General features: G+C 26.6%; 4 protein-coding genes and 1 long non-coding RNA gene across 11 annotated transcripts; 3 read left to right on the top strand and 2 right to left on the bottom strand.

Moving 5' to 3' along the window:
• Positions 1–457: 457 nt before the first annotated feature.
• Positions 458–1969, top strand: LOC141536247 (uncharacterized). Its single transcript, XM_074256629.1, has 4 exons — positions 458–875; positions 941–1085; positions 1180–1251; positions 1829–1969. Exons 1-4 carry the CDS (start codon positions 817–819, stop codon positions 1946–1948), a joined length of 396 nt encoding a protein of 131 aa, XP_074112730.1. The 5' UTR covers positions 458–816; the 3' UTR covers positions 1949–1969.
• Positions 1970–2055: 86 nt separating this feature from the next.
• On the bottom strand, positions 2056–5470 carry LOC141535644 (tetratricopeptide repeat protein 27-like). Its single transcript, XM_074255673.1, has 5 exons — positions 5363–5470; positions 4097–4958; positions 3881–3947; positions 3214–3546; positions 2056–3128 (listed from the first exon to the last, which is right to left on the bottom strand). The coding sequence occupies exons 1-5, from the start codon at positions 5406–5408 to the stop codon at positions 2070–2072; spliced, it is 2367 nt and encodes a 788-aa protein (XP_074111774.1). The 5' UTR covers positions 5409–5470; the 3' UTR covers positions 2056–2069.
• Positions 5471–8522: 3052 nt separating this feature from the next.
• LOC141536602 (uncharacterized) lies at positions 8523–11034 on the bottom strand. The gene is made up of 4 exons (XR_012480753.1): positions 10824–11034; positions 9271–9790; positions 8722–9182; positions 8523–8619 (listed from the first exon to the last, which is right to left on the bottom strand). It is a non-coding gene; the product is annotated as an uncharacterized LOC141536602 (long non-coding RNA).
• A 51-nt stretch (positions 11035–11085) lies between these two features.
• Positions 11086–21186, top strand: Rasgap1 (Ras GTPase activating protein 1). 5 transcript variants are annotated; one of them, XM_074257221.1, is made up of 16 exons: positions 11089–11147; positions 11421–11495; positions 11584–11839; positions 13915–14035; positions 14133–14747; positions 14821–15156; positions 15255–15456; positions 15543–15761; positions 15844–15968; positions 16048–16194; positions 16300–16341; positions 16449–16555; positions 16663–16906; positions 16992–17333; positions 17423–17644; positions 19177–21186. In XM_074257221.1, the coding sequence occupies exons 3-16, from the start codon at positions 11785–11787 to the stop codon at positions 19226–19228; spliced, it is 2829 nt and encodes a 942-aa protein (XP_074113322.1). In that variant the 5' UTR covers positions 11089–11147; positions 11421–11495; positions 11584–11784; the 3' UTR covers positions 19229–21186. The 5 variants fall into 5 exon arrangements, with proteins under 5 accessions (XP_074113318.1, XP_074113322.1, XP_074113320.1 ...); XM_074257217.1 differs by lacking the exon at positions 19177–21186 and having other exon boundaries at positions 11086–11147; positions 17423–18087; XM_074257219.1 differs by lacking the exon at positions 19177–21186 and having other exon boundaries at positions 16663–16867; positions 17423–18087.
• A 399-nt stretch (positions 21187–21585) lies between these two features.
• On the top strand, positions 21586–26306 carry LOC141536592 (uncharacterized). 3 transcript variants are annotated; one of them, XM_074257227.1, is made up of 10 exons: positions 21586–21852; positions 22398–22439; positions 22544–22738; positions 22818–23521; positions 23611–23674; positions 24272–24346; positions 24724–24918; positions 25231–25578; positions 25757–25932; positions 26024–26306. In XM_074257227.1, the coding sequence occupies exons 1-10, from the start codon at positions 21801–21803 to the stop codon at positions 26036–26038; spliced, it is 1866 nt and encodes a 621-aa protein (XP_074113328.1). In that variant the 5' UTR covers positions 21586–21800; the 3' UTR covers positions 26039–26306. The 3 variants fall into 3 exon arrangements, with proteins under 3 accessions (XP_074113328.1, XP_074113326.1, XP_074113329.1); XM_074257225.1 differs by having other exon boundaries at positions 25754–25932; XM_074257228.1 differs by lacking the exon at positions 22398–22439 and having other exon boundaries at positions 25754–25932.
• The last annotated feature ends 4 nt before the right edge of the window (positions 26307–26310 follow it).

The following is a 26310-nucleotide window of genomic DNA, read 5'->3' as shown; positions in this document are numbered from 1 at the left end:
TTTAGGGTAATAATCTTTAATGTACCCTTAATAAAATAAAAAAGAACCGATCCTCAAATTTCTTTATTTTCCCTGTCAAAAAAATTCCCGAAAATCATCTCTCTCTTAATTATAAAAAATTACTATGCAAAGACGGCTGATTAAAAAAATATTCATAATCTTTTTTTGTATGTTATCTAAATTTTAAATTATTAAGTTTTTCACAAAATTAATTCATAGATAAAATAATAATGATTAAAAATAAATAATATACGGTTATTAATTGTTAATTTACATTTTGCTTGACGGCAATTTAAATTATTGTCTTCCAAAAAAAAAAAAAAAAAAAAAAAAAAAAAAAAAAAAAAAAAAAAAAAAAAAAAAACAGTAATGAAAGAATGTTTGAAATTTCGGTCAAATTTATTACATATATTTCTATATATAACTATTGACCTTGTATTTGAATATTTAATATGTTCTTATTATATTATTCAATTTCAAGTTTCAAATATAGAAGCCCGTTTAAAAATTAACAGTTTTTTATTTTCAAAAGTATGCTTCAAGCAATAAAAGCTACCGGATGTTTTCTCTTTAAATATTTGACATCCAAGAGCTGTATTTGCGACAGTAAAATTGAAACTGTATATGTATAAAGTAATAAGACACTATGGGTGGTAGGGAATAACTCTATATAAAGATGATACGATTTGATGCTCCGTCACTGCTCATTACTTTTTCATGACAATTGTCTTGAAGATTTAATAGATAGAACCTTTAAAAAAAAGTAATAAATAAAAAAGTTATTTTACAATCAAAATTCTGCTTTTAAAATTAAAAATGAATAAATTTATACGAATTGTTACTCTTACGATGATTTTATCATCCGCTGTACTGGGGTAAGAATTTCCTTTATCATTTTATCTAAAAATTTTTATTAATAAATTAATGTAAAAAATTTTAGGGCTAAATTGGAATTAACAGGTAATTGCAGTTGTGCAGCTATTCAAGTATCGGGTCTTGAACCAATTTTAGAACAATCACTTCAGTTTAATGTTGCATGCAATGAGGAAGGCATTGACAAGTGTGAACGACTTTGCATCGCTCTCGTAAGTGTTTAAACTTTGTAGACTTCGGTATATAGATATATGTACTTGCTGTTACAAATTAATGCTTATAATGCATTTTTGTTTACCTTTATAGGTGAGTGCTGCTAAAGATAAGGGCCCAGAATTGATTTGTGATAAATTAAAAGGACACGTTTCAAACATGCATGTGAGTAAAAAAAAGTATTTAATTTTTTTTTTATTGATATTTATATATACTAAAAAATCAAACGCGCTTCTGTCAAAATTTTTATTATCGGCAATTTACACAATAAAAAATTTTGCGTCAAAAAACTTATTTTAAAGTGTTAAAAATTTTTGTATTAAATATTTTTTTTTTTTTTTAATTTATTTACATTAATAGTGAGCAATTTTATAAATTATTTTTTTTTAAATAAATTAAAGAAAACTTTTATAGGTTTTATAAATTTAAGTGAGCATTTTAGAATTAATTTTTATAAATTATAATATAATATTTAACATAAAAATTTTTAACACAAAATTTTTTACTGTGTAAATTAATTAATATTTATACTAATTTTATTCATTAACATTTAACCGTTGCCATAGTAACCGTTGCTATGGCAACTAAAGTGGTTACCATAGCAACAAAAAGCGACAACAATGAAAACGTCCCATCAACTTTTTAATAAAGGATAAAAAAACATTTATTATTTGTATATAGATTGTTTATGACTTTTTTATTTAAATGTAACGTATAAAATCAATATTAAATGAAATTGCAGGTTGGACTTTTCACACGAATTTGCGACGCAAATGGATGGAAATTCTCTGGGCTTAAAATTCCTGATCCAGTTTGTTGTCACGAGGGCAAACCAACTCAATGTGGTGGTACTCCAGAATAATTTAATAAAATTATTTGAATAAATGTTCTTGTGTGAATATTGTCAAAGATCAAGATAGTATCACATGTAAAAAAAAAAAAAAAAAACCAAGGCAATGAAATCCGGCTTATGAAAAAATTTTTTATGCATTACTATCAATTTTAATCAATTCATTTTTTATAATATCCAATTTATTTTGAAGTTTTCCGACAGTTTCTGCAATATCTTCGTGATCTATTAAATGCTTTTGTTCTATTGTGGTTAGAACCGACTGCAGTGATAGCTTAGCGCTAGCTAGTATTGGTTTTTTTCTAATGTCATCAGTGGTCTCAGAGCAACGTAAATAAGTATCGGCAAGATTTAAACAGAGTTGTAAAACATTTTTGGCGGTTGGGATGCTTTGATGCCACCGTGAATCAGCAACAAAAGACCGATAAGCTCTCTGTAAATATTCAGTGGCCTTTTTTATCGATGTGTCTGTGGCTTGAAGAACAGTTAATTCAGCGTAAAGTTGGAGTATTTCAGGATCGTTTGGCACTGATGCATTTATATGCCCAAAAAGAGCTAAAGCTTTGTCGAAAATATTTTTTACCGGTTGTCCTTCACTGTCATTTATATTCTTGGTAATAGCATCGGTTAATATTTTCAACACTTGATGATCAATATGTGGAGATTTTTTTAAATCTAAAATTCTATGATAACACTCAATAACATCTGTAAAATGTCCCAAATCAATACTAACAACCATTAAATTATCCCAGACTTGCCAAACATTAAAATCACATTTAACGGCATTTTTAAGCGAATGCCAAGCGCGTGGTTTATTATTTAGTTTAATGTAAACTTTAGCTAAATTATTCCAAGCTTCAAAATTTGTTTGTTCGAGTTCGCAGTAACGCCTGTATGCATGAGCAGAAAGTTCCCAATTTTCAATTTGTAACGCTGCAAAACCCAACCGAATCCATACTCTCTCTTGAATGTTATTCAATTTAACAGATAATTCTAAATGCGGTATTGCTTCCGCGTACTGTTTTTTCTCGAAATAAAAAAAGCCCCAATGTTTTTGAGCACGGCTACTTTTTTTATCAGACAATTCCCAAGCAGTTTCATAGTGATTAACATCCAGTTCAGCATCACCAAGAAGACACCATAATTTTACAGTTGGTTTTTTTGATAATTCTTGACGAATGATTTCTGCAGCCTGTATATAAAAATAAAAAAAAAAAATAAGAATACCATTTTAATTAAATTAAAATTATTTAAATACATAGACTTTTTTACTTTACCTTGTTACGTAAGTCTAGAATTGTATAACAAACAATAACTTCCTCCCACAACTTTAGCTGCAGATAAAGATTCAGAGCGCCTTTTACCAATCCCAAATTCAACATAGAGTCTGCCAAGTTTTGTTTGAATATCCAGATGGTTTTCATACCACTTGCAAAAAGAAGATTTGTTCTATGAAAGACACTTGGTTTTGATTGGCTGTATTGTCCTACGAGGCTTTCAGTCTGAGATAAAGCTCGCTCTATACCACGCTTATCTTTCATCTCAAATATACTGCGTTGTCGCAATGCTTCCATTATCAATGCCCAATTTTTAGTTCCTTCGATTATTACCTACAATCATTTTTTTCATTAATTAAAATTTATCATTAAAATTAACGTCAATATAAACTTATATATGTTATTAAGAGAATAAGCAAAATTTACTGGCCCACATCAATTTTTCATATATTTATATATATTATATATATGTACATATCAAAAATATATCAAAAATTCATGTGGGTACTCAAATGAAAGCTCTTGATGAGTGTAACATCGGGATGAGCTTATATCTTTAAAAACATCAATAATTAAGAAAGTACAGTTCAATTTAACAAAAGTCATTATTGTTGTTGTTATTGAAAAAGCAAAATAAAAACTTAACATTTTACTTAAGTAGTCTTACATTTAAATACGGCATCAATTCTTCCATTGAAAAGTCATCCTTTGGTTGGCTTATTTGAAGATGGGTACTAAAAAAAAAAATTTATCAATTAGCTAATGGTCTTTGATGAAAATTTGAATTATTTTTATTATTATTCCGCTCTATCATCGATGTATTTAATTTATTTTATTACTATCAATTAGGGTGCGTCAAAATATTTATAAAATTTTTTCTTACTATGTAGCCAAAATAACAGCTTCTTCAATGGATCCCAATTTACAAATTTCAATTTTTTCCGAAAATTCAATGGAATCCAGCCTCAAATCATCCATTATATGAACTGAATGAGGCAAATCAGGACATTCTATAAAAGGAAATAATTCTTGCGCCGCTTTAATGTTAAGAAAAAGTTGTGGTTTTTCTTCTTGCTGATACTTTGTACGTTTTCCCTGTGCTCCACCGAGTTCTAAAGTTAACTTGGCAATAGTTTGCGCTTGCTTCAAATACTTTTCCGAGTCATTAATTCTTTTGTACAATAATGTAAATTGTAGAGCTTCAATATAAAATAAAGTTTCAAAACTTTTATATTCATCATTATTCCAATCATTAAGCTTACTCATTCTGTCAATAAATAATTCTGTTTCATTGAGTAAAACATCTGACTCTTCATCTAAAATCATTTGATGGATATAATTCGAGCGTATCACCCACCAAAGTGATGTTGGAAACGCTTTTTGCAAATTTCCATTTGTAAATATTATTTTTGTTAAATACAAAAGCTCTAAATACTCGGCATTATCGTTACACTGATCACCAAGAGTCAGTTCTCGTAATGCTTCCTCATTTCTATTTTCAATCAACCAGACAATACTTTCTAGTAATTTTAACGGCGGTCCAGTCCAATTATGCTGAATAAACAAATGCAAAGCAACAATACCTAAACGTAGCCATTCAGTATAATTACTTGCATTATTGTTTAATTCTTCATTTATTGTAGTTCGTAGATTTTTATCTTTTATTTTGTTTTTTAAATCAAGTTGATCACACAAAACTATTAATATTTTTCCATAATCTATGTCAGTAGTTTCATCTGTTGCATCTGCAAAAATAAATTATTTAAATTCAAAGTAATAGGTCCGAGTTAAATAATTTAATGACATTAAAGTAAACAGTCACTTGAACATTATTTAACAAAAAAATTTTTAAATTAATTTTAACTTAATGCACTTTTTTTATACTATTTTTTCTGTAACAAATAAATTGTTTATAAATTATTAAAAAATTATCTGATATCTGCTAAATTCATGATATTAAAGTTAGCTGTCGCTTGACCATTTTTTAATTTTATTTAATAAAAAAATTTGTTCGGAATAATTATTTAAAAAAAATTAGATTAAAAATTTTTTTTAATTTCTACATGGCAATTTTTTGCTATTATTTATTTGTTACAGAAATTTAAAAAATTATCAAATATCTGCTAAATTAATTTTCAGAATAACTTACCATTAGATAAAATGAATTGGGGAGAGTATAAAATTTTCAAGTCCATTTCAATAAAATTTTTTTAAATCAAAATTAGTTTAAAAACACGTGAGGAATGTCTCAATATTTAAAAAATTAGGTTATAAACAAGTAAATTTTATCTCAGTAAAAAAAAAAAAAGTAACATCGGTAAGGAAACAAGTGTACTTGACAGCTGTAAACATTTCGAACGTATTGTCGATAAGTTGATTTCTAAAAAAAAAAAAAAAAAATTACAGCATCTGCAAAGAGATGATAGATTTAAGAGATTTGAGAGAAGAGAAAAACAAAAAGAAAACATTTTTAGTCATTGATAATTGATAGTTTATAATTTTATTTTCTCTAATCAAATTGTCTTAATCGTTGTAAAATTTTATTGAATCTTATTCTTTCCTGTATATTATCAATTTTATAATATTCCATTCTTACGATCCAATTCATCATATCATCAGCTTGGTCACCAACGCATTTATTGTTACTAATATCTTCATTTGTGTGATAAAAACAACTTGTGCTTAAAGGTAATGATTCAATATAATTAAATTCATCTAAACATAAAATATTATAAGAATCACCAATTATTCGTATCAGTTCATTTTTATAAATTTTATTTTTTACAAATATATATTTTAAATTTGCAGCAGTCTTCACAATATTTATCACTTTAGTTTTCATGTGTGATGGTTCGTAAGAACCTTTAGTCCACTCAATCCCAAATTTTTCATAAATATTTCTATTGTAATTTTCAATAACATCCAATGAATAATTGTTTAAATTGTTCGGTGGTTTCGCAACAAATAAATTATCATACAAAACTAATCCATTAGCGTCTAAGCCGTAGATACTAAATTCTTTAAAAGCAAATTTATTTTCATCAGTGTAATATCCATTAAAGTGTATAATAATATGCATAATATTATTCATTCTCAAAAACCATCGAACCATTTTCATAGCATTATCGCGTGCACAGTAACTAAATCGTTGATTAGTATTATGATAACGACAGCGAGAACTCCTCATTACAGAATTTTCATTAAAACCTAAATCATTTAGAGTATCTGGTTTATAATCTTCTCTACCAATGAAATTCATCAACTGTTCAGCTTTAATATCGTTTTTCACAAAAATGTTTATCCCGCGATTAAATATATACAATATTCTTCGGCGCAACGCATCGACACTGTAAGAACCAGTGTTCCATTCAATTCCATTAATTTCTTTGAAGCTTTGATAATATACAATATTTTCACCTTCAAGATTTTGTACAGGTGGTTTTGTTACATACATAAAAGGTCGTACATATCCATTACGATAATCAATTATTTTACACATACAAATTTCTTTAATAATAAATCGATTATTAAAATAAAATCCACTAAAGTCTATAATTCTAACTCTCATAATTAATAATCTATTATAAATATGATTTATTATTTTTCTTTACTAATATATAAACATAATTTTTTTATTTTTTTATTTGTTATTTTAATTAGTTATCAAATGTCCGATTTTCTGCAACTGAAGACTACTATTTTAATAATTTAATTAAAAATTTCACCATAATTTTGAAAGAAGAAAAAATAATTTTTTTAAATAACAAAAAATAAATATTAATACCAATAAAATAACTACGTAACATTTTCCACAGAATCCATTAAACTCAATTAAGATTAAGATGTGAATCATAAGCTGTTAATAAATGTTACGTAATTTTTAATAATTATTATTTGTTATTGTAAAGTATGAATATTGTATTATTTATTTTTTTTTAATTTTAAATATTAAATGCAGCAAATCTTTCGAAAAATTGTGACTAAAAAATAAAAATCTAATCGAGATATATTCATCGCAGTTAAGAAATATACACGATAGACGTAATTATCTTTCTTGAGGTAAACTTTTTCCACAATTACAGTTGATCTTATACATAAATAATAATTTTATTATAATAGGCAAAAATTACAAAACATGAAGAAACTGTGAGAGTTTTTGAGGCGGAGAACGAAAAAGAGAGCATATAATAATAATAACAATGATAATAGTAATGTAGAGAGGTCGGAGGAAACAGTAGTAAAGACAAAGCAGTAATTGTGCGTTGATTCTCTTCCTTCTTGACTCTCTTTTACACTATAACTCTGTACAACGTAGGGAGTATAATCAAAACCTACGTGTGTATGGTGTATACATAAATACATAGACATTATTTTAGCGTAAAAAAAGAAAACAGCTAGTAAAGGACGTCATCTGAGAATTGCGTAAGTAGGACAATCATCTTCCATTGTTTTCCATGTTGTAGGAAAATTCAAATTCAGGCAACTAATTAATTCTCCGTATATGATGTAGATAATAATATTTTTTCTCATTGCTATGCCCTTTTTTCTAAATCAAAATTGGTCATGCCAATTAGCCTCAAAGAGAATCTTCAGTTTTGAACATTACATTGTTGCTAACAAATTTAATATAATATAATGTGAAATATATATATATATATATATATATATATATATATATATATATATATATATATATATATATATGTATAATTTAATAAATTCAGTTTTAGTATATACATCTTCGCACATAATTTTTTTTCTCATTAATTTCATTTATTATACATTCCAGATTTCTTTTCAACGCCCATCATCAACCATAAGAAGCAGCACCTACACAACGTCCGGTCCCTTTACTTGTTTTAAACATCCAAATAAGAACTTTGTCAATGCGTTGAACCAAGCAGAAGCTGTAAGCATAAGCATAATATGAAGAAAGTAAAAAAAAAAAAAAAAACAAGATGTAAAGTAAAATAAAAAATGATAATATAAAGAAGTCAAACTAGGCATTGAAGATAACTCTTGCTTGTGGTGTGTTGGTCGCCGTGAACCGCCTACGAGGACGCGTCCTTCTCGTATCCCTTGGAATACAACAAAACGCAAACGTAAAACCGTAAACCAATCGGACAGTTATGCGTTTCAGTCACACCCACGTCTCCCCTGAGGTAGTAATGTTAGCCCACGCATATTTTATACCTAATACTATACATATATATGTATATAGACAAGTGAAGTATATACTCTCTTTGCTCCCCTCTTATTCATAAGTCATAACATGAAACGTAACCAGTCAATATTACATGTGTACATACCGTGCAGGTATACTGGCTATGCTGTAGCTTACAGTAACACTAACACCCATATCAACTTTGGGCTTCCGTTTAGACCCCTTATTTGTACAATGAATTTCTGAAATAATTATAATAAAAATTCATTTAATTAATGTGTTTAGGTCAGCTAAAAGACTAACTAATTTCAATTAAAAAAGTAAAAAGTGTCTGTTGACCTCACCCAAAGTTTTTTATTTTTAATTTTTTAATTATTTCTAATTATTAAAAGTTAAAAAATTTTTAAATAAATTAAAAATGACTACAATTGTTATTATATAAAATAAATTTCTGAACTGATGTTATTTCACTGATTAAAATTAAAAAAATAAAAATTTAGACATTATACAATACGAAATGAATTACAATAATCGAATTTTTTACAAAAATCCACCTAAAATTAATTTTAACAAACTCAGCTTGAACCATACAAGTTTGCATTACGGATATGTTCTGCTAATGTTTATAGCTCTTATATTTAGAATCAAACCGGAAAAGTAGTACACATTAGAGAAAGAGATGTGAGGAAGTTTCAAATGTAAATGCCGCTACTTGAACGATAAAATATAATCCACATAGTTTCCCTTTTGTAAATTCAATAATATTTATTCGGGTACTTTAATTACCAGTAATGACAATACTCCGCTGAAATGTAAAGAAAAAAAAATCATTATTGATAAACATGTTTAAAAAAATATTTATTTTTTTTTTTAATCATAAATCCTATACTTACAGTAAGTCAGCATGTAAATATCATATATACTAATGTTTGTACTAAGATATGTATGAGTTAGCTATAAATTTTATTCCGTGGGGTCTAGACACGCCACATTTTATTGACTGTCCTCCGTTCATCATCTATACACATCGGCTGTTATATTTTACGTTGAATGGCACGCAAGTTGCACACGTGCTCCTATATATGTGACGCATGCGCACATATTAAAAGACACACTCCTATGTGTACCATCTTTTTTTTTACATATGTGTATGTATACATATAACTTTTTCTCTTTTATATACTCAATATATATAACGTAAACACTCTCTCGTTGGCGCCCAACTGTCGCACAAGCACGCCGCAATTTCATTCATATTTTTTTCCCCTTTTGGCCACACTACACTGTACTTGCCGTCGTAGCCGTCATTTTCATCACTCTGTTACAGGAGGATCTATACTGTTGACTGTTGACTGCTCCATTCACGCAACTTACATTATTAAACACATACATAATATCTTCATATTAATGACACTGAAATTGACGGACATTAGAAATTTTTTTAGCAATTAAATTATTATAAAAAAAATTTTAATGACATTAAAGTAAGCTGTCACTTGACAAATTTTTTATTTTATTTAACAATTAAATTAATTCTAAAAAAATTGCATTTTTATTTTTTTTTTTCTTGTTTTTTTTTTCCTCAATTTATTTGTTAATAAAAGTTCTAAAAATGATTAAATAGCTAAATTAATTTTATTAAAAAATTCCACATGTTTAAATTAATGAAACTTACAAGTGAAAATTTTTAGAAGCATTTTTTTAATAACACTGAAGTTAGCCGTCAGCTGTCAAATTAAAAAATTTTTTTAACAAATCAATTACAATAAAAAAATGTTTCTAAAAATTTTCACTTGTAATTTTTATTAATTTTCACATGTGAAACTTTTTTTTTTTTAATAATTTAATTGCTAAAAATTCTAAAAAAATTTTTAATGTCTGTGAACTTCAGTGTTATTATTTTTATTGTAATTAATTGGTTAAAAAAATTTTTAAAATTGACAGCTGACCGCTAACTTCAGTATGATTGATATTAAAGCAGTTGTTTTACCTGAAAATCAAATTAATATTTTTATTGTTAACACTACAACAATATTTATTTAACAATTATTAATTTAACATAGCTGTAATCTTCCAATTTAAGAGAAAAAACTTATTTGTTATTTACTTTGCTTTATTAATTCAGCTGTGTCATATTTTATGATATAAATACGTATACATATGTATATGTATATGTATATATATTAATTAAATTTATTATGAAATTAAATAGTTAAAAATATATATATATATATATATATATATATATATATATATATATATATATATATATATATATATATATATATATATATATATATATACAATATGAGCTAGTAGCGTGAGCACGAGGGATTTAAGAGAAGAGATAGCGAACGTGCGAGTGAGTTAAGAGAGGAAGCGGACCATTGCGCCATCAGGAAATGGCTTGTGCTATGTATATATGTATATACAACTATATACTTACATGCCAAATATATATATATATATATATATATATAGTGGTTACACGACACGCTTACAGGTTGTGTCCGTTGACAAATAAATTTACCTATACTTGAAAGACAACAAAATAAATAAAATCAAACACTACTATCCAAACGGTATGTATATAAATTAATGTATGTACAAGTACACATACTTATATAGATTGACAATACATAAGGTATATTTGTTAATTTAGCAGCAGTTATTGGCATCGGTAGACCACGCGAGATCATACAATTTTATGCCGGACACACTCCCCGGTAGTCAGGAGTGTAACCCGTGGATTTTTAGCCTAACGTTTGAGGTAATAAATATATATTTTTATTTTAGTTTTTAAAAATAAATAATAAAAAATTTCAAGTAAGTATTGTTGCTGTGATATTGTATGGATGAAAAATCACCGCTTTCTCTCTTGATTTAATTATTAATAACTAATTATTTAAAAAGTACGAAGAAGTAATATTATTTAAGCAATGATATTACGTAAAATAAAAAGAACAAACAATTAAAATAAATAGGATGTTAGTTTAAATAATAATTGAATACGGTTATTATATTTAAAAAATGTAATTTTCAGTAGGTGAGTGGGATTGTTCCATTTTTTTCCAGTTGATACGGAAGTTGATAATTTGAAAGGAAAACAGAGTGAGAGGTAAAGAGGAAATAGAGTAAGAGTATTATAGAATAAGCGGTCTTTTATTTCATACATATATATTTATTAAAGTTGTATTATTGTGTAGGTATTGGTTCATATATACATATACCTATATTTATAAAGAGTTGGTGGGAACTATCCAGTCCCCATATTAAATTTTCAATTTATTGTTGGGTACCGACAATTTAATACTACGTTCCTGTACGAAACCCATTCACAGAATGAACGAACCGCTGCTTGCTTGCGTTCTGTTCGTGTAGTCACTCAGTAGTGTCATGGAGGTAACATGGCCGAGGAGACGCGCCTAGTTCGCGTTGAGGAGAGGCTAAAAATTAAAATCGGTACGAATTTTATTAATAATTGTGTTTTTATTATCAATACAATCCAATATTGGATATTATTTTCAGTGTATTTGTGCATTTATACCAATGTGTTACTAAGTGTTATCTATCAATGATCTATCTACATATTCAATGTTTCCTAAAATATATATACATATACGATATATATATATATATAATATTTACATACATACATGTACGTGTGCGTATATTATATCTGCAGATAGACATGTACATAAGTATATACACAGGTATATCTTCGTATGTGTGTAAATATAACTATGTATATTTAAAAATTAAAAAAAAAAGTGTTGACACGAGTTCAATGGAGTCTCTTAGCTTCTCTCACTCTTTTTATCATTCTCTCTTTCACTTACACGCTCTCATCCTCTCATTCTTCCTCTCTCGATTGTGCTGCTTGGGCGGAAGACTAAAAAATATTTTGACTTGTATTATATATATATATATATATATATATATATATATATATATATATATATATATATATATATATATATATATATATATATATATATATATATATATTATAAATTTATATGTGTTTAGATATAGATAGATGTACTTATGTACATCTAATATAAGTATCTATCTATATTTATAGACATATAGCAGTAATAATTTTCTTTTAATTATATTTTATATTAACTAATAAATAAATGACTAATAATAAAATTACATTTTGTATTTACAGTTAAAAAGTCTTGGGATTAATTTGTTTGAAATTTTAGTTTATAGCTTGTGATTAAAAATAATAATTATTATTAGTGTAATTCACGTATTTTATTATGGCAGTAGTATTTAAAAATATATATATATATTTATATGAATCTAAAAATTTTGCTGCAAGACATGCAGAATAAAATGCGTAAACGTACATTCTCTTGATTCTACACTCCCACGCGTCGTCGTGGATCGCACTTACTTCCCTCTTCCGTCTTCTCCTTGCCCTCGTCATCGTCTCGATACAACCAAACTATACTCCACCTTCAAATATAGAATTATATCTATATATTATTCGGAGTAGTGCATGCCCACAGGATATTTAATCGAGCATGTGCTCTTTTTTTTTCTTCTCAACTTGTATAATATATATATTACATTAAATAAATTAAAATACAATGATTGATAGTGTGAAAAAATATATATTATGGAAGAAATATGTATGTACACACACTACATACAATATGAATGAATAATGTTATGAGGAAATACGGGTAAACTTTTGGGAAACATTTTTGTGGTCTGGGTTTTTTTGCAAGATTAGACATTAATGTTTAATAGAACTTTATGTCATACTTTTGCTAATTAGAATTTCTTTGTGGATAATCATTGCTATGATTATCAATAACTAATTTATTTTTATCATTAAAACAATTATTTTTTTATCAGCAGAATAAAGAGGATGAATGAGAATGATTGACGATTGAGTGTTGAAAGAATTTAATGTTGACAGACGAAAGAAATAATGCAGGTATATATTATTGATATTACTTTTGTGATACTGGGTATTAATGCACATTATATATAATTATAATTTCATTCATGAACGCATGGTTGGAGCATCTGTGAACTGTGATTCAGTGTCGAGACGTCAATAATTCAATCAATGAATGCTATTCGAATTTTAAATTGGAACGTTTAAGAATGCAACAGATTGTTTGTGTCGCAATAAAAATAAACAGAAGAAAATGATTGAAAATGAAGTTAGCCGACATTTCAAAATTTTTATTGAAAAAATTTCAATTAAACAATTTAAAAAAAAAAACTTGAAAAACTATAAGTGCAATTTTTTAAAAATATCTTTTTAATTATACCCCTAACTTTTAATACCCCTTATATTTTGATAATAGATAGAGAAAAACAATTTGTAAATTGATATTAGTCTGAAATAATTTAATTTTAATCGCTTGTAATTAATCTTATTATTAAATTATTTTTTAATATTAAAGATTACATGTATTGTTGGCTATTATGAATTTAAAGTATAAAAAAAAATTTGAAAAATTATTTAATCATCGAAGCATAAGTTTTAATGTTCAATATTTTATTTTTAGGTGAGGTAAAAAATCTTTTAAGTCGAGGCCATGGATCCCCAGGAACACGAGATGTCTACTGTGCATTATCACTTGATCAAGAAGAAATCTTCCGCACTAGTACGATTGAACGAACTCTCAAGTAAGAGTCCTAATTAATTAATTAATTAATTAATAATTGTTGTAAAAGTAAATTTATGAACTTTAACCTTAACCTTTTTTTTTTTTTTTAATTGCAGTCCATTCTTTGGTGAAGAGTTTCAGTTTGAGGTGCCGCGAAAGTTCCGCTACCTCGGTATTTACGTTTATGACCGTGACAGACACTTGAAACAAGATAAGATCCTGGGAAAAGTCGCGATTAAACGTGAAGATCTAGCAACGTACCATAACAAAGAGCATTGGTTTCAATTGAGGCCAGTTGATGCTGACTCGGAAGTACAGGGTAAAGCACACCTAGAGCTTGCACTACAGCCTCAAGTTAATCACGCACAACCTAAATTAACAGTACGAGTTATTGAGTGTAGTGAATTGACTTTAAAAAATGGTGGTTGTGATCCATTTGCCACTGTTACGGTTATTTATAGTAATGGTAAACAAATAAGTAAGCGTACAAAAGTTAGAAAAAAGACTGTGTCGCCGTTTTTTAATGAAACATTCATTTTTGAGCCTGAATTGATTGAACCAAAAGACAAAGATGTTTCGCACTACTCTATTGATGGCGGAGAAGTTGGTGAAGTTGTTGTAGGCCTTTGGCATGCTTCACCGGGAATGGGTGAACAATCTGCATTTCTTGGTGAAGTTCGTGTCAATTTGAGAGGCTTAAAAAAACAACCCACGAGCACTACAACTGCTTGGTTAGTTACAAAAATAATTTAATGATTAAATAAATTATTTAGTCTTACTTGTAACTAATGGTGAATATTTTAGGTATTTCTTACAACCACGAGCAGCCAAAAACCGTCCAAGTAAAATAACACACAATTCATCACCACCAGGTACACTACCAGGTCTTGGATCATTACGCTTAAAATTACATTACACAGCGGATCATGTATTCCCATCGGAAATGTACGATAGATTACGTAGTTTACTGTTACAAAGTGTCAATGTTCAACCAATAACGTCTTCAGCGGTTTATATACTCGGTGAAATTGTAGCTAGTAAAATGGAAGCTGCTCAGCCCTTGGTTAGAGTCCTCGTACATCATGGTCAACTAGTATCTGTAATGAGAGCATTAGCTAGTCATGAAATTTCAAAATTAACGTAAGATTTTTTATTAACATACAATTATTTTTAACAGTATTTTTTAATACATATGTATTTCATTATTTATTTTTTTTTTTTCTAAATTGAATATTTAGGGATCCTACAACAATATTCCGTGGTAATACACTGGTCAGTAAGATGATGGATGAAGGTATGCGATTAGCTGGACTTCATTATCTTCACAGTACCTTGAGGCCGGCTATGGAGCAGGTTTTTCTAGAAAAGAAACCATGTGAGATTGATCCTACCCGAGTTAAAGATGCCAATACAATTCAAACAAATTTGGCTAATTTAAAGGTACGATTATTGTTATAATTACAATATTTGTCAAATTAAAATTTTTTATAAAAATAATTTTGGAAAATTTGTGTTTGGTTATTTAGGAGTACGTAGAACGTGTATTTACGGCAATAACGACATCAGGTGTACGATGCCCACCATTAATGTGTGAAATGTTTTGGTGTTTGAGAGAACTTGCTGCTACTTATTTCCCAAAGAATAAAGAAGTGCGATACTCGGTTATTAGTGGCTTTATATTTCTCAGGTTTTTCGCTCCTGCGATACTCGGCCCAAGATTATTCGATATAACAACTGAACAAATAGTAAATTTATTATTTATTAATATTATGAATATTTTTTTTTAATCAAAAACAAATAATTATATTGTGAAATATTTTTATTTAGGATTCTCAAACAAATAGAACATTAACGCTTATTTCAAAAACAATTCAAAGCTTAGGAAATTTGGTCAGCTGTCGCGGTGGGGCTGGTAGTGTATGTAAAGAAGAGTATATGGAAGGCGTGTACAGGTAATCATTTATATTTTAAAAGTATTAATGTAATAACTATAATGTTACTCACTAAAGATGTATGTAATTTTTGTTACAGAGAGTTTTATACAGAAAAACATATACAAGCTGTAAAACAATTTTTAGAATTAATTTCAACTAGTAGTAGTAGCAGTAGTAGTAGTAGTGGAATGACTCGGCAACGACCGACAATTCTTCAAGAACAACCAGTAGTTTTAAAAGAAGGGTAAATTTTTATAATTAAATTATATACTATTTAAATCTTTACGTCATTCATAGCGTTAAATATTCAATATAAAATTATTTACTTTAAATTCTATATTCTTAATAGTATAAATTTTCTCTTTACGCATTCTACGAACTGTGGCAAGAGGTTGGTACTCTACTGTCATCTGTCTCTTAATAAACTATTTTATCAAATTGATTAATTAAAGAAAAATATAATTTAATTATGTTTTAAATAATATATTTTATTTTCAGAGTAATGATCAAAAGAGCACAAGGTCGTAAACGTTTTGGACGTAAAAATTTTAAACAAAGATATTTTAGACTGACTACGCAAGATTTGACCTACTCAAAAACAAAAGGTAATAAAATTTGTTTAATTAATTATTTATTTATTTATTCATTCAGTTATTAATAATTAATGAATGTCAATAATTTATCAATATAAATTGTATAAAAAATTAAACAGGGAAGGAGCCATTGTGTAGAATATTATTGGAAGAAATATTGGCTGTGGAGAGACTACACGAAGACTCATTTAAAATGAAAAATATGTTTCAAATAGTACAACCACAACGTGCATTATATGTACAAGCTGGTAATTGCGTTGAGGAAAAAGAATGGATTGACATACTTACTAAAATTTGTCATACGAACAGTAACAGACTAGAGAGGTATCATCCGAGTGCTTACATCAACGGCCACTGGCTGTGGTAAGAAGCGCCTTATCTCTTACCAAAAATTATTAAAATGATCTATGCTTAAATAATTAATAATAAAGAATTATTATTTTCTTAGTTGTCGAGCAGTTTCTGAGGTAGCTCCTGGTTGCAGTGAAGTGTCTCCGGGAATAGAAGCAGGTTTAAGAATGGTCTTGGATCCAGATCGTGATCTACAGAGGATTCATTCATTAATCTTCACCAATATGGCGCGATTAGAGACACTGATGAGTGCTTGTGAGTGTCAAGCTGTTTATGGTGCCAGTGAAATGTGTGTTTTACCGGGTGGTGGTTCACCTATCGAAGACGTACCTTCGTGTTTTAAAACACTTACTGCTTTGAGTGATGCGGCGTTTGGTTTGCAACAAGAACACCGTGCTTACTTTAGGAAATTAGCTCGTGACACCAAATATGGAAGCAAGTGAGTAGATTTATTTTTAAAATTAAATTACTATTTTATAATATTTTAATTATTGACTAATAATTAAAATTATTTTATTTATTATGTAGACAAGCACCAATTGGTGATGATAACTACCTCCACTTAGCTGCAAGAGCCGGATTTGATAATCAGCTTACGAAACGTACTGCATATACAGATTCAGATGGCCGAAATCAACAATGCATAGAAGCGGGACTATGTTATGAGGGTTTTACACGTCGCATTGAGACTGATCGTAAATACGATGAGTCATTACGAAAGTGTTTGGATTCTGATTCAATAAATCGTAGGTACGAAAATGAAAATAATACATTAAAACTCTATGAGAGTAATGCAGAAAGCATTCGTAGTATACAGAATGATCTCAATAAATTTGACCGTAGTTTGAATAATACATTAAAATCAGATAGAGTTGTTGAAAGAAATGGTAATGAAAATTTAGAAAATCATAGGCGAATGGAAATGAATAATTTATTAAGCAGCGAGGGTGTCAGTTTATCAGGCTCATTGTCTAGAAAATTGAGTAATTATGATCATGTTAAAAAAATTAATATTGACAGTTCATTATCGTGGAGAATTCGAGATGATGCGTCTGATATATCATCTAGTTCCATGAGTGGTCGTGGAAATAATTGAAAAAATAGTTTTTTTTTTTTTTTTTTTACATTAATAATATTAATTCAATTTTTTTGTTCAATTTAAAAAAGAAAAAAAAACCAGTAAAAACAATATTCTCAATCATAAAGTTAATTTATCATTATTAATTTATGTAGCAGTTGAGCACTACAAATTGTTTAAATTTATAAGATAAGTCATCTATAATTAATGCATCATTTAATTATTTCATCTGTTCATTTTCATCCCTTATGATTATTGTTATTATAACGTTTCTTATTTTATTATTAATATAATATAATAATTATTAATTCGTTTAATTGTATAATTGATATTAATTAATTAACTTAAGTGATAAGAAAAAAAAACAAAACAAAACATAACGAATGTTAATTATAAAGAAAATTTTTTGCTATTTATTTATTTTTATTTATTTTAAAAGTTGTCACGATTTAATTTTATTGTATTTAATTTTTTTTATCAAAGTTTACGTGACTTAGATTGGTTATCAGTTATCAGTTAAAAAATAAATCGAGCACTATTATTCCATGGATTCGGCATGGTAGAACTTACTACTCTCTTTTGTGCTCTACGATTATCTAAAGAAATTCTCGCGCTGGTCGTAGTTATTAACCAACAATAATATATTTCATAGTTGGTATGTATAAATTCATCGCGTTGTAACCATTTGTTTTAATGGCTAACCCGTTGTATAAAATTATACATTAAGTCCAGTCTTTAATATGCTTTGTATACTCAATTTTATTCCTTAAAAAGTATACGCGTATTTGGTAGCTCTATCAACATTCAAATCAATTAATATTTATTTAAAATTGTAAATTAATAACAAGTGTTTTTCAGACTCTTTAAAATTCATAAGTGCAACCTGTTTAGTGTTAATTTTATTTAAAAAGTCAATTTTTAGATAGAGCCATCATTCAATAAATTTTGTACAGAATTCATTTTTATATAGATTTATCATATAAATCTAAACAAATCATTTCGTTGGTTCTTTTCATTATCACCTTGAATTACTGTTAACGATAATGTAGAACTAAATTGAAAAAAAAAAAAAAAAAAAAAAAAAAGTAATTTTTATTGACAGTTAGTGTTGAAACACGATTTAGTGTACAGATTCATAAAATTATTAGGTAATAAAATAAAATTTACTAAATAATAATTAATGATAAAAATTTTGTTTTCATAGAAACTCAAACACCATTCACCGGATTGATTTGTCGTTGCATGGTAAAGCGTGATCTCTTGAATTGATTAGTTTTTTTTTATTTTCATAAATTTTAATCACATTAAAACTAACTAAAAAGATCTAATCTCGAACTGATTGTAGGTATTAGAATTTAATAATTTTTTTTTACAATTTGTCGTGCATTTTATCTAATTATTATTTTTTTTTTTTCTATTGAACTTAAAGATTAAAGATTTATAAGACTATTGTCACCTATTGATTTTGATCTGTTATTATAATAATATAAATTGATAATGCATTGGGCTAGTAATCGACGTAAGGCAATTAAAAAGAGTTTTATAATTCGAATTTTTAATTTAAAACAAAAAATTTATGTAGAAAAAAATTTTGAAAAATCCCTCCGTAGTAATAAGCATTATTCAAAATTAATTAACTTATTAAAAGGACTAATTATAAATTATAAAACACCAAATAAAAAAATATATATATAAATATTGTGATTTATCCAGTGCGGTATCCATATATTTTAATAGTTCATTCATTGTATAAAATTACCGCTTTCTAATCAACACGTACATGTCAAAATACTATAAAAATCATGTTCCACTTATATTTAAATTCACAAAAATCATTAAAAATTTTTTTTATCAATTTAATAATGTTTTATAAAAAATTACATTTCGTAAATAAAATGTATTAATGCATAGATTTGTCACTTAGATCTAAACGATTTATTTCGTTATCTCTCTTTATCATTACTTTATACAATTATATAAATTATTGTAGAATTAAATTGAAAAGAAAAAATTGTCCGTTAGTGTTTAGACATAATTTAGTGTACAGATTTATGTAATTATTAAATTAATGATCGATAACAAAAATTTGAAAAAAAAAAAAAAAAAAAATAGCAAAAATTTAGTTGTGACAAAAATTTTTATTGCACATATCTGTTATTGCATAAAAATTAATCATACTAAATAAATAAATTGTTTATTAATTAATAATGTAAGGTCCAATGTATAGATTTTTCAAATGTATCTATTTATATACTTGACTATACTTTTTACATGTTTATTGTATTTAAAATTTTAATTTACCAAATTTAATTAAGGTAAAAGACCCAGTTATTGATACTGGCCTAGTTGTTGACTTTTGTAATTTTATTTTAATTAAAAAAAAAAAAAATAAATTAACTCTGATAAATTAATAAATATAAATTTTTAAAAAATTGGTTTTTTTGAGGACATTTAATTTTTTTAATTAGAATAAAATTGCAAATGTCAAACAACTAGGCCACTGTCAATAGGCTAGAGGGTCTGTTACCTTATATATTAATTTAAAAAAAATTATTAATTGATCCATTTGGTATTTAAAAATGTAAAACGAACTAAAAAGAATTACTTTAATTAATTTTCATTAAATAAGACTAAAAATATAATACACCGATAGTACTATTATATTTATGCGAAAATTGTTCTACTTATAAACGGTATTTAAAAATAATATTAAGTAATGACTTTGTAAATCTCATCTCATGATCCGGTATCAGAGGTGGTACTCTTCCATGCCTTGCGAATATCAAAAGAGACCCTCACTGGGCTTGTTATTAACCAATACAGCAATATTATAAAAAACACAGTTGGTATGTATAATTCCAACGGGTTAAAACCATTTGTTGTTAATGACTAACGCGTTGAGTGAACTTAGACACCGATTAAATTTATTTTATACATTTTAGTCGGTTTATCATTTAACAAGTACCTGCGAGAACAGCATAATTAGCGTCAACTGTATTTAACTCAAAAACTCGGACCCCCGAAAATATTCACTTTAATAAAAATATTTATTAAACATTTTTTTATTTTTAAATAAAATAGTTATACATTTACAATATTTGTACATGATATTTTTTCTTGTGTTCATAAAATTACTATTGTTATATCTCTTTGTAAATTCTTAGCATAAATTGTGCCTTAAAAAATTAAAAACCACATTGAGGAATCAATCAAATTACTGATTTATTAGGGGAAAAAAAAAAAAAAAAAAAAAAAAAAATTAAACAAATATGTAAAACAAAAATAATTGATTTTGTTTTCTACGTAGATAATCTCGAATTATTTATTTTAAAAAATATTGTAAAATAATAATACTCGAATATCATTAAACTTTTTTTAATTAATATTATTGTACATACTATAAACGCAATAAAAAAAAAAAAACAAATGTTTTCACTACTTAAATTGTTTAATTATTTCTTGTAAAATATTGTTTAATAATTTATGTTTTTTTATATTACCTTCATTGTATTAATTTGTAAAATAAATGTCTAGATGTATACATATATAAATACCAATGTATGTAGTTTAATAATATTTAAATTTACTAGTGACACTAGAAATCAGTAGGGATTTCAAATTTGGAATAGGTTGCACTGCTTTACACATAGTTCTTCAGCATGTTGAGCAGTCGTAAAATCAAATTTCTTCTTTAAATTTTCTGTGTGTTTTTATAATTAATTAAATAAATTATTTAAGTTTTTATTTTTATTGTAAGTGTAGAGATTTTATTATTACGTTTAGTTAATTAATAATTTACTTTTTATATTATAAATAAATTATTTAATAATGTCTGGTGATGTTCAACCAAGAAAACGTAAAGAGAAAAGACGTAAAAGAGGCAAGTAAATGATAATCTTTCGTAACACGTTCTCGCTGTGGTAAGATATTTTTAGCAATAACTGTATGTTTTTTTTTTTTTTTTTTATCTTTTACAGAAAATAGAAAAAATAGTTTTTCGTACTAAATTAATTTTTTTCTTATTAATTAATGTTTCGACACTTGTTATCATTAAGTCAACTATATTTTTCATTTATAATATTTTTTTAAGCTATTTTAAAAATTAAATTTCTTCTTTTTTTTGAGAAACTTGTACAAAATTTATATAAATTATATCATTATTTAAATGAGAATATTTTAATTCGAAATTTTTGTTATTACCAGGGTTAATAAGATTTACTTTTGTTAATGAAAGCGGAGTTAAGAATAGAAAAAATAGTGCATTTATATACTTTGTCAGACTTAAACCTTAGAGCTGTAAAAATAGAATAATTTGTATGAACCTCTTCAAAAGCATTTATCTTTATAAATTGTAAGAAAGTACTGAAGAGATTTACTAATAAATAAAAGATAACGAAAATTTCAATAAATTCGTGAATTTTTTAGTTGAGAACGAGTACCATATTCAAAGGATACAAATTCTCGTTGGTATGATTTTTTTTTTTTTTTTTTTCAATATTTAAAAATGATATTATTTTTAATTTTATTTTCAATAATATAATATAAATATTTTTTTTTTGTTTTGAACTTAGACTCAGAATCTGGAACTCCGCCACCACAATTAGTTAATCCAGCTGAACATGTGATGGATAACGTTACGATACATGTATATAAAGAAGGAACAACAGGAGGTCATTGGTGTGCAAAAATTATATTTTTTACCTTATTTACAGCGCTAATTGGTCTTGTTGGTGTAATTATTTTAGAGCATCGAGGCACAACTGACGGTAAATCATCACTTTTATTTTATTTATCTTAATTAATTTTTATTAATTTAATTGTAATTAATGGAATTTTTTTTTGCAGTGGATACAACACTATCTAGTTCGAAGTGGGCTATGATTTTTGAAGGCTGGGTAGATGATATTCTTCCCAATCATGATGATGAAAAACATCACGAAGAAATTAGTAAAGAAGACGATGAGCATGATGAAGATGATCATGGTGAAGAAGATGATGAAGAAGAGCATGATGATGATGAAGAACATGATAAAGAAAGTCATGAAGAAGATCCTGATGAAGATGATGAAGATGAAGGGATTGGGTTGGAAGATTTAGAAGATGATGAAGAAGAAGAAGAAGAAGAAGAAGATGATGATGATGATGAAGAAGAAGAAGAAGAAGAAGAAATTGATGAATTGGAAGCAATAAATATTCAAGATGATGATGAAGAAGAAAATTCTGAAGATATTGAAGATGATGAAGACGAGGATGAAGAAGAAGAAGAAGAAGAAGAAGAAGAAGATGATAATAATGAAGAAGATGAATCAAAAGCTGAAAATGATGAAAATGAAGGTTTTGAAGATGATGATAATGGTGTTTATGAAAATCTTGATGAAGCTGATGATAATGAATCTGCTGAGGGAAATGAAGGTGATGATGATGATGATAATACAGAACCTGAAGTAAATAATAGTAAAGAAGATACACGACAGTCTTCTAAGGAAGATGAAGACAGTTATGAATTCACAGGAATGCCTGGAACTGATGATAGAGGCGATTTTGAAAAAGTAATTCAAGTTTTTATTGTATTTTAATTTAATTAATATCGCCATAAATTTAATCATTTTTAATATTTTGTCTTTCATATTGTTAATAGATGGAAAAAGTAGAAGGTATTGAGGTTCCCACGGATAAAGATGAGCTAGTAGATGAAACGAATGGTAGGTAACTACATAATTTATATAAAAAAATTTTTTATCCAAGTTATAAAAAAAAATTGTTCTGTTTTTTGATTTTTATCCACATTTTTTAATTTCAATATGAAGAAATAGTTTTTTAATTACTCTAAAATTACTGATGAGAATATATAAAACCTACTTCAATACTTGCAAAGAAATATTCGATAATATACTGAGATATTGTTATTTAAAAAAAAAATATAATTCTAAAATGAGACTAGAATAGTTTTTAGCCAAGATATGAATTTAATTAAGTAAATTAAAATTTTATTTTATTCTTATTTGACGAATTTATTTATTTAAAAAAATTAATGATGATTTGTATAAATATTTTCAATTTTTTTAACTTGGATAGAATTTATCTTTGAAAATTATTAAAAAAAAAATCCTCCATGCTCCAGTCGATATTTAATTTGAAAACTATTTTGTTACGAATCAACGCATTGTTATAAATAAAGTAGAAAAAATTTTAAACATTACTGATGATTAATTTAAAAACTGAATAAATAAAATTATTTTTAAAATGAATGCTATTAATAAGATAAATAAATTGCGGAAAATATAATGTCGTGATTGCAGTGCCAGTGAAATTTGGAGTTGGTGTTGCTCTTGTCATTGCCGCTCATATTGTACTGATTAGAAGGTGGAAAAATGGTAATTTAATTTTTATCAGTTTTAAAATTATTTTACATGTTTTTTTTTGTTTATTTTTTGAGAAATTTATTAACAAATACCATCAAATTAATTAATACATATATTCACAATTTTTTATGATCTAAGTTGGTAATTTTTTTTATAGAACTATCATATTTTGTTCTTTCATTATTATAATTATTTAAAATGCTTGAGTGAATAATATATACATGTTAGCATGTTTTATGTGATCATTGATCATCAACTAACAAAAAACGTAAGTACTCAACAAAATATTCCGTAATTCAATGTAATTTTTTCCATCCATCAAATCTTGTAAATATTTCTTACAATTTAATTAAAATTAAGCGATAAATTTAATTAATATATTTTAATAGTTGACGCTCCCAATTCTGAAGAAACAACTGATATAAAGAGAAGAAATATTACTGTACCACCTACTAGTTCAAAAAAGTTTACACAAGATTCCAGTCAGCAACATCGACAAACAAAATCTTATCAAGATGTAAAATCTAAATACAGAAATTTGCAAGAAGATATTAAAAGGGTTAACAAACCATTAAGTTCTAAAGGTAATACATTAATATACACAGACAGAACAAAATGACACTGGATATCTTCCCAAATTATACTCAGTGATATCTGTGGTGAAAAAAAATTTCAGATAGTAGCTAGAAAAATCTAGATTATACTCATTATAATCTGGATTATACTCATTATAATCTGGATTATACTCATTATAATCTGGGTTATACTGGATACTATCTAAAAAAAATTTTTACTCAGTATAATCTGGGATGATATCCAGTGTCATCTTGTCCTTTCTGTGTAGAGAATTAAATTATTTATTTAATTAATTTTTATAAATATCTTAATTGTAATAGATGAAGAAACGAATTTATTAAGAACAACAAAAGAACAGGAAATGCATACATCTGAAAGTGAACGACTTTCGGGTACTGAACTCGAGTCAGATTACATGGATGATGACTTAGAGCCTGAAGAAGACTTGGAGGATGAAGAAGATTTAGAGGATGAGGAAGAAGTTGAAGACGTCGATGATACAGATTTGGTTGCTAAATTAGAAGCTAAGTATGGTAAGCTTCCAACACCGAGTCCGAGCGAAGAAGAAGAAGAAGAGGAGGAGGAGGAGGAGGATGAAGAAGATGAAGAGGAGGATGAAGAAGTTGAAGATGAAGAGGAAGAATATGAAGATGAAGCAGATTGGAAACGTAAATAATTAATTTTTATATGAAATTTTTTGTGATATATAATTGATGTTAGTTTTAAGTTTTTTATACATTATCTATTTAAGAGCACGGAGGATCATTTTTAATAGTTTATATTTTTCTTGTTATTTTTTATTATTTGAAATAAAAAAGTTATTTTATTTATTATTTCTATTAGCAGGTATTAATGTTCCAAAGACACAAAGTTCCGCTAATGAAGATAAAAATTCAAAAGAAAAAGAATCAGCGAGAGGACGTCTAGTTAATCCACCACTTCGAGGCGGTCGACAAGCTGCTGATTCTGAAGACTATGAAAATGTTAATGTTCAAGATGAAATTGAGCATTGGTTAACGAAGGTAAGTATTTTAACAAAATGAGCATTTCTTTGCCACAAAACTGATTGAATTGAATATTGAATAATTATTTGTTACTTTTTTTCTTTTACAGGATTTGGATAATTGATGTTATCATAATATTTTATAATTAATTTTCAAGTATTTAAAGAACTTTTAGATTTATAAAAATACATTTTTCTTAAATAAAACAATTTTTTTTAGATAAATTGCTTTTAGTAAATATCTAATAGATATTTCTAACGAAAATCGCTTGATTTTATTTTTTTAAAATAATAACAAAATATTTTGAATTAAATGCTCATATACTGCTCAGTATATAAATAAAATAATTAAATTTAAATAGTTTTTATCTTGTATAATGATTATTTTCATAAGAGG

This window comes from Cotesia typhae, unplaced genomic scaffold (assembly GCF_013202065.1).
Source record: "Cotesia typhae breed Kobodo isofemale line unplaced genomic scaffold, CoteBio_Ctyphae scaffold_152, whole genome shotgun sequence".
NCBI classification, from domain to species: domain Eukaryota; kingdom Metazoa; phylum Arthropoda; class Insecta; order Hymenoptera; family Braconidae; genus Cotesia; species Cotesia typhae.
Note: the sequence above shows the minus strand (reverse complement) of the source record. Positions and strands in the feature narration are given on the sequence as shown.